General features: G+C 35.8%; 1 protein-coding gene across 3 annotated transcripts in view; it reads left to right on the top strand.

The window, feature by feature from the left end:
- The window catches only part of KCNT2 (potassium channel, sodium activated subfamily T, member 2), a 406,969-nt gene that overhangs the window by 271,969 nt on the left and 122,982 nt on the right, over nt 1–12,018 (top strand). For 2 of the 3 annotated variants that reach the window (XM_011951597.1, XM_011951596.1), the window contains exons 15-16: nt 3,846–3,995; nt 5,700–5,929. In XM_011951597.1, coding sequence (XP_011806987.1) covers nt 3,846–3,995; nt 5,700–5,929 — 380 coding nt within the window. The remainder of the gene's footprint in view (nt 1–3,845; nt 3,996–5,699; nt 5,930–12,018) is intronic. The other variant, XM_011951598.1, reaches the window with a different exon arrangement.

Here is a 12,018-nt window from a genome sequence, read left to right as displayed (position 1 = left end):
CAGGATGGTCTCGATTTCCTGACCTCGTGATCCGCCCGTCTCGGCCTCCCAAAGTGCTGGGATTACAGGCTTGAGCCACCGCGCCCGGCCTTCTCCTCTCTTTTTCTAAGACTTAGTTTGCTGTAAAGCTGAATCTGCAGACTATTATTTTATCTAACATTTTGTATTTAAGATTCCCCCATGATGTCTTGTAAGCACTGGGACTTGCATTTTCACTCTTATCTATATGGATATTTATTTGTTTGTTTATCCATATTTCTTTTCACTGTTATCTATATAGATATTTGTTTATCTATCCATATTTCTTGTGGCTAAGAATATTTAAGATTGTTATATATTTTTCTCTTTATTAGCAAATTTTTCAAGTCTACCTTCAGTACATACCCAGAATCTAACATAATCCAAACCATTATCATCTAGGTGGATCATTGCAAGAAGAAGGGATCATTGTCCCTTCTTCAGTCTGTTTTCAACACAATGACGAAAGGGATTTTATAAAATATGAATTGGACCTTTTGTACTAGTCTTAAAAAATCTCCGATGATTGCCAAGTCACCCCAATGAAAGGTCAAAGCCATAGTACAACTATTTATAAAGTCCTACATGATCCCTCCTCCCATCTACTTACCTGTGGACCCATTTTCTCCCCTTCCCTGAATTCCAGCTAAACTCGCTTCCCTGCTCTTCCTTAGCCACATCAAGCATTAACTCTCTCAGGGAAGTGCTTGTAGCTCCTTCTGCCTGTAATGGTCTTCTCCAAGACCTCTCTTGCCTTTCTCAAGATTTTTACTCAAATATCATATTTTCCACAGTCACACTATTTACATTTTATTCTACCTGCTAAAATGTTAGCTCCCTTCCTGCTTTATTTTTCTCCCCACCATTATCATCTCTAAACACAACACAATTTGCTTTTTCTTGTTTATTGTTGGGCTTCTCCCACTAGTGATTCTATAAGACAAGACATTTTTACCTTTTTGGTTAACTGCTCTAACCTTTTAATCTAAAGCCTTTCCTGACATTTCACAGGTGCTCAATAAATATTTTGTGTATTAATTAATGAGTGGAGACTGGGTATACACACCAGCATTACATGTTATATTGATGTCTAGCATTTCTCAAGCAAATAACGTGAGCTGAAAATAACAAAATATGTATATTGACAATTAGATGAATTTAGAGATTCGAGGTTAACTATTAGAGGTTTTGAAGAAATCATAAAGAAAAAAATTTCCAACAAAATGACATCCTAAAAAATGATGCTGCCTGAGGGGCAATGTGCCAGTATAAAATAGCAAGGCAATAAGCAAATTATTTAAGAAAATTTATCTGAACTGTCTTTGTCCGATTCCATCCCTTTCTGTTCCCTTCCAAGTTACCACATTGTGTTCCCCTGTCAGCTTCTGGAATTAGAGTTCTAATTCTCTTGAATAGCTTTTAGTACCCTTGCATGACAATTAGTTGACCTCATGCTGGCTTTTGAATCTCAAACAAATACTAATGAATTACCAGCACCATCTCATACATTTTCAGCCTTTCAGATAGATTCTGTTCTTGCCAAGTACCATCTTGCCAAATAGTAATGTGGTACATAACAAAAATAACTTTATTTTTGTTTGCCAAAGGGAACATTTTTTCCACCAGGGACAATCATTCTTAGGAAATAGTAGCTAGATGTAGTCATATGCAATCAAAAATCAAAACTGTTTTATGTTGTTGTTTTCTTATTTCCAAAAATACATTAACGTTATGGAAGAATGGGTACAGGTTTTAAAAGCATTATTGTTTACTAAGTCGACTAGGTTTATTTAAAATGGCTCCGGAATTTAGCAATAAGGAAGATGTAACATCAGAGTAGTATTGGCAGCTTACATTTACTGCATGTTTTCTCTGATCCCAACATCTCCCAAATGATTTCTTTGTGTTACCTCATTTTATCTAACCCAATGAAGCTGATACTGTTTTTCACTGAAGAGATAATCACTGAAAACTTAAATAACTCACAAAAGATTGTAGAGTTTGGCCAGGGCCAATGGCTCAAGCCTGTAATCCTAGCACTTTGGGAGGCCCACGTGGGTGGATTGCCTGAGGTCGGAAGGTCAAGACCAGCCTGGCCAGCATGGTGAAACCCCATCTCTACTAAAAAATATAAAAATTAGCCAGGCATGGTGGCAGGTGCCTGTAATCCCAGCTACTTGGGAGCCGAGGCAGGAGAATCGCTTGAACCCAGGAGGGAGAGGTTGCAGTGAGCTGAGATCGTGCCATTGTTCTCCAGCCTGGATGACAAAACAAGACTCCATCTCAAAAAACAAACAAACAAACAAACAAAAAAGATTATAGAGTTTATAGAGTTGGGACTCAGATTAGACAATCAAACTCCAGGGCCCAGGCTCTTAACTCTTTAAGCATACTTAAGAAGGAATGAGACAGAAATGAGGCATACTTAGAAAATATAGATTTTTTTAAAGCTGATTGACAATTTGAAAATATTGATAAATGTTACCTTCCTGATAAACCCTTTAGACAATACTCAGCTCAAAATAGCTTTTAAAGTCCTAAACATGGCTGTAATGCCTTGTGATCTGTTTTTGATCCATTAAGAATCTATTAGAGATTATGAGAAATTATTTTGATTTTTATATATTTATCATATTGCTTCTAAACTGTGCTTTTTTGTAGAGTTCATAAGCTTCACTCAGCAAAGGTAAATTAATTTACTATATAAAATGAGAAATAAGCTACTTATATATCCATTATAAATTTCTCATAAATTGAATTTTGAATATATTTCTAAAGTCACTGAGTTAGGCGGGCAGTGCAGAATGTTCCAGAACAAAAGACATTGCACTTTTTGTAGTAAACTTATCTTTTTTGTAAAAATACTTTTGTGGGATGTCTTTTGGAGATTTAGTCAGTTCAGGCTGTTATTACAAATTACCACAGCTTGGGCATTTTATAAATAACAGAAATTCATTTCTTACAGTTCTGGAGGCTGGAAATCCAAGATCTAGGTGCCAACATGATTCAGTGCTGGTGAGGGCTGCCTTCTGAGTTTTAAACAGCTGACTTGTATTCTCACATGGAGGGAAGATAGCTCTTTAGCATCTTTTTAAAATGCACTAATTCCATTCCTGAGGGCTCTACCCTCATGACCTAATTGACTCTCAAAGGCCCCACCCCCAAATACCTTAATAATGGGATTAGGATTCCAACATGAATTTGGTGGTTACAAAAATATTCAGTTAGTTGGAGAGACCCTTACATTTATCACAGAAAACTGTCTTTTCTTGGCTGCTATAGAATTGGAAGAAAGTTATTGCTATGATATGAACAAAAAATAAAGGTATATATTCTATAAAATCAAATTGATAAATTGAGATACATTTGTAATTTCAGGTATAAAGCAAAATAAAATACCTACAGCAGCCATGCAGGTATCATAGGTAAGATGACCTTGGCTATATTATGGAGACTGTACAATAAATTTTAGAAGATATGCATGATAGGATATGTATAAAGAGAGACTGAAAGTTAAATCCTATATCTCATTGATTCATTATGAGAGTAAAGCTCTTCATTAGCTGGATCTTGAAAAGTTCCCATTTTCTAGAAAACTGCCATTTCTCAATCGTATATGTATATATACACTACTAATTTCAAATTTTTTGTAGAAACTCTTGCATATAATGTCATCTTCAGAGTTCAAAGCATTACTCAGCTGCTTCTTTGGATTGTGCTTGCCAGTTCTTATACAGTTGAGAAACAGTTCTATAACAACTGTTTTTTAACCACATTCACTGTGTTTTCTTTTTGTGTGTGTGTATGTGTGTGTGCTTGTGTTGCAGAGAAGGCCAGCAATCGCCAGAACAATGGCAGAAGATGTACGGTAGATGCTCTGGGAATGAAGTCTACCACATTGTTTTGGAAGAAAGTACATTTTTTGCTGAATATGAAGGAAAGAGTTTTACATATGCCTCTTTCCATGCACACAAAAAGTATGTCTCTGCCTCAGAGAAAAATTAAAATATTAATCAGTCAAGCATACCATGTGGAAACCGTTTTCAAAAATAGAATGCATATTGTGCTCATGTGTTTAGGCATTCCGAAATTTTTGTCACAATATTACCCAATGTTGAAACATTTGAACCCTGGTGCCTGTATGGTTTCTATAAGACTGTCAGGAGTAAATTATAATTTATTAGGAATATTTCATTTAGTAACTTTTAAAGTCTTTTTAAAATATTTTAATCCATTAAGAATTTACAAACACATGAAAATCTTCTTCACAGACCTGAATTTTAAGATGTTGATTAGGAACTAAAACAAAATAACACTAATATTTCTAAAAACTGTACATTAAAAAAAAAAAAACTCTGATGGTGGCCCTTGTTTTGACCTGAGAAATAAGTTAAAAAATAAATAAAACTACCTTCCAATTCAAACGTAGAACATTTTTTGCTTTTCCTTTTTGAAAAAAAAAAAAAAGAAAAAAAAAGGGATTTACTTAAGAAATAAAAATGTATGTATATAATGAAAATAACATATTATCTGTATTAAATGTTTTAATGTAACACATTTTGGAGGATTTACAATATACCTATATAGTCTACTAATCTATTTTGTAATGTACAGGAACCCCCAACTTACGATGCTTTGACTTACGATTTTTTGACCATGATGGTACAAAACAATAGCCATTCAGTAGAAACCATACTTCCTGTATCCATACAATCATTCTAGTTTTCACTTTCAATAGAATATTCAATAAATTACATAAGATATTTAACACTTTATTGTAAAACAGGCTTGGTATTAGATGATTTTGCCCAACTGTAGGCAACGTAAGTGTTATGAGTATCTTTAAGGTTGGCTAGGTTAAAACTATGATATTTGTTAGGCTAGCTGTATAAAAAGCATTTTTTATTTAATAATATTTTCAATTTATGCTGGGTTTATCAAGGTATAACTTTATCATAAGTCAAGGAGCTTCTTCTGTATTCTACTTTACTTCTCAATGTAATTCTATTGATACATATGCTTTTATTGCTTAAAAATATCTTTAAACTTGATTTAATTTGTAACACTTTAAGGCATGTTGAAATAAAAAGATTCAGGATAATTTGTGCTTCCAGGAAGCCCCCAAAAATATGTAAGAAATTTTTTGAGGATCCTGTTACATTTAAAGATTGCTATTTTTTTCTAAGTGCATACTTATTTTAGACTGTTTAAAAATATATAATTTTTTTCCTAAAATTTAAAGTAAACCAACTATAATAAATTCAGGGACCCTGGTTCTCTTTTAGGTGACCACGGGTAAGTTTCTTTCCTTTGGCCAACAGTTTTAAGCTTTTTATTTTATTTTTTTACCAAAGTAAGAAATGTTGTTTATGTTTTTTTGACCAAAGTAAAATTGTAAAAATTTGCAGAATAATATTGCCCTTAGTATATACATGCACTCATGTTGCTTATGTTCTTCCATTCATTTTCATTAAAATGTAAATTTATAGTGGTCATAATCAGCTAAATTAGTTTTACAACACACTAAGCACATAGTTTATTTTCCTGTAAAAATGAGAATCTTGAACTTCTAGGATCATTTCAAACTTCAAAATGCTATGACTTAAAACTTTTATTTTCCTCAGTCTTAACAATCATTTACTACTTTTCTTACAAACTCTTATTTTTTTTTTTAAATTAAGGTTTGGCGTCTGCTTGATTGGTGTTAGGAGGGAGGATAATAAAAACATTTTGCTGAATCCAGGTCCTCGATATATTATGAATTCTACAGACATATGTTTTTATATTAATATTACCAAAGAAGAGAATTCAGCATTTAAAAACCAAGACCAGCAAAGAAAAAGCAATGTGTCCAGGTCATTTTATCATGGACCTTCCAGATTACCTGTACATAGCATAATTGCCAGCATGGGTAAGTATAAATGAATTTGAAAATATCATTAATTTATTCCTAAAATTAAAAAAACATGATAGATACAAATGCATTTCGATTTTTGTTAAAAGTTTAAAGCAAATTTCAAGCATGCAGCATTTTACAAACTAGGTATGATTAGGTATACAGAACAACATTTCTAAGTTGTGAATTTTTTAAAAAGTACGATATTAGCCTACTGTGGTGGCATGGGCCTATAACACCACCTATTCCAGAGGCTGAGGTGGAAAAATTTTTGAGGCAGGAGTTTGAGAACAGCCTGGGCAACACAGAAAGACCCTGTGTCCAAAAAAAAAAAAAAAAAAAATCAATCTAAGATATTACAAAAACACAACCAACAATCATTTTATATTTCTCATAAGCTCCATACACTTTTTCTTTTTTTTTGATATGGAGTCTCGCCCTGTCGCCCAGGCTGGAGTGCAGTGGCGCAATCTGGGCTCACAGCAAGCTCTGCCTCCTGGGTTCACGCCATTCTCCTGCCTCAGCCTCCCCAGTAGCTGGGACTACAAGCGCCCGCCACCACTCCCGGCTAATTTTTTGTATTTTTTTTTTTTTAGAGGCGGGGTTTCACTGTGTTAGTCAGGATGGTGTCGATCTCCTGACCTCGTGATCCGCCCGCCTCGGCCTCCCAAAGTGCTGGAATTACAGGCGTGAGCCACCGCCCCCAGCCAGCTCCATACACTTTTATATTTCAGGTTCTCTTTGTAATTATCATCACCAAAGGTTATTTCAAATATTCTTCATTTTCTCAAAATTCTCTTTCCATCTCCACCTCATTCTCACCATTGAACTTGGCTTCTATGACACAGAAGAAAAAAGATAAAATAAAAAAAAATTCATGCAAATAAGAATTTCCTTACAGTTTGGCTACCAAACCATCTACAAACCTACCAACGTTTAGTATCTGTCACAAGGAAAATGTGCCCTTTTTAACATACTGAAACAGTCATTTATTCCATGAACCATGCTCTTGTTCCTCCGCGGAGACTTTACTCTGTAATCTATCCTCATTACCTAACTTCATTTTCTATTCAGAATCACTGGCTGGTCTCTCTCTCTCTGTCTCTCTCTCTCTCTGTCTCTCTCTCTCCCTTTCTCTCGCTCTCTCTCTCTCTCTCCCTCTCTGTCTCTCTCTCTCCCTTTCTCTCTCTCTCTCTCTCTCTGTGTGTGTGTGTGTCTTCATATCTCTGTGTGCACCATACACATGTAATTTTGAACCTTCTGTGATAACAACTTCAGAGACAAATTTCTCCAAAGTGTTGTGTTTAGTGGCAGACTTTAGATTTTATTGTTGTGCTATATCCATGATTCTATCCAGTTCAATCTAACACCTGCAGTCATGTCACTGAAACTATTCAGGCAAGATCACCACTCTCCTCTTTGTCACTACATCTAATGATTGTCTTCACAGTATATGACAAGAATATTGACCGTGTTCTTCCTGAAACACTCTAATGACTTTTTTTCTGCATTGTGCACATTCATTTTCTTTGTGTGATCACGTCTGTTCTCATGGATTCAATTGTCCAAAAAGTGATTATTCCTTTGCCTAAAGCATTAACTCAACATCTATTTACAGCAAAAGGAACTGTCTACTGGTTATTTCTATTTGAGTATTGCAGGAAAAACTAGCACAGCATGTTCAAATTAAACTGATCTCTACACTCCCATTCAACACCATTTTCTCCTTCTCCTTCTCCTTTTTTTTTTCTAAAAAGCAGATGACAACATTATCCTTTGATTTGTAAAGTCACAATTCTGACTTTTCACCACCCACTCTTCTCATACCTCATAGTTAACCAAATTCTATGAAATCTGACCAGTAGATAGCCCCTAGAATCATTCAGTTTTTTTTCCATGGCCACCACCAACATCATCATTGTCTGTGCCTCCATCCTCCTCTCCCTGAACTGCAGGATCAACAACCTTGTCTTCTTTCCATGTCTCCAGCCTTGCCACCCTACGCTCAATTCTCCACCCTGCCACCAGAGTAAAAACTTTTAAATATAATTTTGATAATATTTCCTAAATAAATCACTTGCTTTCTACTACTCATTGGAAAAAAAGTCTAAATTCTATCGTGTGACTTAACTTATAAGTAGGGTTATAAGTTCTTGTTTGCATTATGCAATCCTAGTTTTCTTAAGTTCTTGTTTGCATTATGCAATCCTAGTTTTCTTAAGAATGTTCCAGTTTCTTAGGATTGTTCCAGTTTATATAATTGTCCTGATGTAATTATTAAAAGAACCCCCTTTTACTCTGCAGTATCCTAGTTTAGAAAATAAATTACTTAGTCATTTTCTTTATAGGCTTTTTATTAATGATATTTTTTGACTTTTCTAGCCCCACATTTTACACTTTCGCTACTCTCCTAAGCTCCAAACATACTCACTTTCTTTCAATCTTCACTAATTTTTTTTTCACCAATGGGCCTTAAAACATTAAGTTTCCTCTGGCAGGAGCTATTCCTCACACCCCAACATTGCCTAAATAAATATCACTCCCTCTAAACACAATGGTTCTACCTAGACTTTCTTAGGTAATCCTATTTGTCATTTACATATATTTATTCTACAGTAGCAATATTCATTTTTTAATGTATTCAAAAAGTACTTATTGTGTGCCTAATATGTACCCAAAAAGGTATTCATTGAGTACCTAACATGTACCAAGAACTCTCGTAAGTATTTGTGATAAAACGTTAGTGAAGAAACAAAGATCCTTCATTCACAGAGCTTGCATTCTATTATGGAGAAGACAGGCAATAAGCAAAGTATATATAAAAAATAAGTATATTGGCTGGGCGCGGTGGCTCAAGCCTGTAATCCCAGCACTTTGGGAGGCCGAGACGGGCAGATCACGAGGTCAGGAGATCGAGACCATCCTGGCTAACATGGTGAAACCCCGTCTCTAATAAAAAATACAAAAAACTAGCCGGGCGAGGTGGCGGGCACCTGTAGTCCCAGCTACTCAGGAGGCTGAGACAGGAGAATGGCAGGAACCCAGAGGCGGAGCTTGCAGTGAGCTGAGATCCAGCCACTGCACTCCAGCCTGGGCAACAGAGCAAGACTCCATTTCAAAAAAAAAGAAAAAAAAAATATATATATATATATGTATATTACTTAATATGTTAGTGGGTTATAAGTTATAAAGGAAAAACTAAAAGAAGAAAACAGAGCTAGTATAGGAGATAATTAATTTTGGGAGAAGCGAAGTTTTCAATGAAGTGGTTAGTAGGCCAGAAGGTGATATTTGAGCAGATACCTGAAGGAAATGAGGAATTAGTCCTGTGGAGGTCGGAGAAAGAGCATTCCTGACAGAGATAACAGCTGGCACAAAGGCCCTAAAGTGGGAGCCTGGCTGGGGTGCCCCAGGAACAGTAAAAGGGCCCTTGTGCCTCAAGCACAGTAAATGCTGGAAGAGTAGTAGGAGATGAGGAGGAACAAGTAGGAAGAGGCCAGATCCTGTCAGAATTATTTAAGTCCATATGAGGATTGCAGCTTCTACCCTCAGTGAAGTGGGAATTATTGCGAGGTTTTATGCAGAGCCTTTGACCTGATCTCACCTATGCTGACTTGTTTTTGTACTTAACTCAGGCTGCTGTTAAAAATAAATGGTTTGAAGCAAGGATCAGACTATTTTCAAGTGGAAGTAGTAAGAAAGAGAAAATTCTGGATGTACTTTAGGATAATCAGGATTCCTTAACAAATGAAATTGAACTGTGAGAAAAAGAGAAGTGTGAATAAACATAAGGTTTTTGGATCAAGCAACTAGAGAAAGGGAATGGTCATAAATTGAGAGGAAAGGCTGGGGGAATGCAGGTTTTGGTAGAGGGGGAAGGTCCAGGGAAGATAAAAGAGTATTTTGGAACACCTTGAAGATGTCTAACAGGAAGTTAGATGTAAGAGTCTAGATTTCAGGAAAGAGAGAGAGACAGGTTGAGAAAGTAAATTTTTTATTTCTGAGCTTATGTATACATTTAAAGCCATAAGACTGAATGAAGTCATTGAGGAAATAAGTACAGGCAGGAAAAAAATAAAAGACAAAGAACAGACCTCTGCCATATACTAAGATTAAGTGTCAGGGGGATGAGAAGAAACCAGCAAAGGAGACCAAAGAGAAGCTACTGGCAGGGTAGTAGGAAAACCCAATGAGTCCTGGAATCCAAGTGAGCTAAGTGCATCAAGAGAATGCCATGGTAAGCCATGTCAAATGTTACCAATGGGTAATATAACGTAAGGACTGAGAAGTGTCAATTGACTTTAGCAATGCAATGATCATTGTTCACCCTCATAAGACTTGTTTCAATGGAGTGGTGGTGGACAATGCTAGATTGGAGTGCACTTGGGAAAGAATGGTAGAAGATAAATTAGAAACCATAGGTCTGGACAGCTCTTAAAATGTCTCACTGCAAAACGGAGAAAAGAAATGGAATTGTAGCTTGTGTTGAAAGTACAAGCAAGTAAGAAAGGCAGAGAGATTGAGGGTTTGTGTAATAGATTGTATATAATTATAGGCCATGGAACTTAATTTAAGTAAAGAAGTGAAAAGATGTATTTTGGTTAAAAAAAGACTGAAAGGATAGTGGATTAATTCTAATTCCAGTGAAAATCAAGAGGGAAAGAGCTGAAAGTCAAGGTACAGGTGTCAAAGAGTGAGATGCCAGAAGGAGAGATGTTGTGCAGCAAGTAGTAATTACAAAAGCTAAGGTGTGACCATGAGAGTGAATGACTGAAGAGTGATAGTAAAAAGAAAGCCATTACTAGAGAGCAGGACAAGGAGCTGAGTCTGGAATGCTGGAAGAATCATCTATGTGTATGGTGAAACTGCCAAAAATCAGGACAGACATTGTGGAGAGACTACTAATGATGCAAGAGCTAAATTGTCCGAGTGTATTCAGTTGCATAGGTATAGAAATGGGGAACATGGAGAGTTTAACTTAACCAGGGTTCTATTTTGTCAAGAGGGTGGAATGAATACAAAATGTATCAAGGGATCCAAGGGTATATGCAAGAAAATAAACCATAATGCTTACACATGGAATTTAAGATAGGTAAGAAGAGAAGAGAGAACATCGAGAGAATGAAAGAGACAAACTCTGGTATCATTAGTAGAATTGAAATTCCATCTTGGTAAATCATAGCTAGTGTTGGGAAATCAGTGAGAGTGACCTGAACAAACAAGAAATAGTGGTGGTCAAAGAGTGAATGCATAAAAATGTGTGCAATATTGTTTTTATTGGTTATAACAAGGTCTAATAAACTACTATGGAAATGAAGGACTGAGATAAGGTCAACATTTCTTCAGTTCATGTTATTATAATGAGGAAGAAGATTGGAAGGTCAGAGATTTGAGGAAAGAGGAATTTTAAATAGTCATGTGCTGCATAAAGACAATTCAGTCAATGATGGATGACATATACAATGTTGGTCTCATAAGATTGTAATACTATATTTTTACTGTACCTTTTCTATATTGAGATTACCATTGTGTTAGAATTGACTACACCACTCAGTATAGTAATATGCTGTACAGATTTGCAGTCAAGGAACAGTAGGCTACACCATATAGCCTAGGGGCAGTAGGCTATACCTATACCAAATAGCAATAGGCTATACCATACAGCCTATGCACCGTATAGCCTAGGATAGTGCTACCTTCTCTAGGTTTGTGTAAGTATACTCTATGAAGTTTGAATATTGAAGAAATCGCCAAATGGTAGATTTCTCAGAACATATCCCCCCTTTTAAGCAATGCATAACTGTAATTGTTTCAAAGAATGGGACAGAGTAAAGACTAACAACTTTTAGAAGGATGACTAGGTGCCACTGAGTGCATAAATGAGTAATTATGAAATATGATGTCTTTCATCATTATTTTCTCTAGAAGGAGAGGAACCTCAATTTTTCATAAATGGATATTTAAATTAATTTTTAAATTTCAATAAAATTCACAAAGGGAATTACTTCTTCCTCCTTCTATGCCTTGAATGCCTCAACTATTCAATAACCTTAAGCCACTTGGGCTTGGGCTTGCCATTCTTACTACCTCCAGGTATTTCCATG

Source organism: Colobus angolensis, unplaced genomic scaffold (genome assembly GCF_000951035.1).
Source record: "Colobus angolensis palliatus isolate OR3802 unplaced genomic scaffold, Cang.pa_1.0 Scaffold320, whole genome shotgun sequence".
NCBI lineage: Eukaryota > Metazoa > Chordata > Mammalia > Primates > Cercopithecidae > Colobus > Colobus angolensis.
The sequence above is the reverse complement of the archived record's forward strand: the minus strand, read 5'-3'. Positions and strand labels throughout refer to the sequence as shown.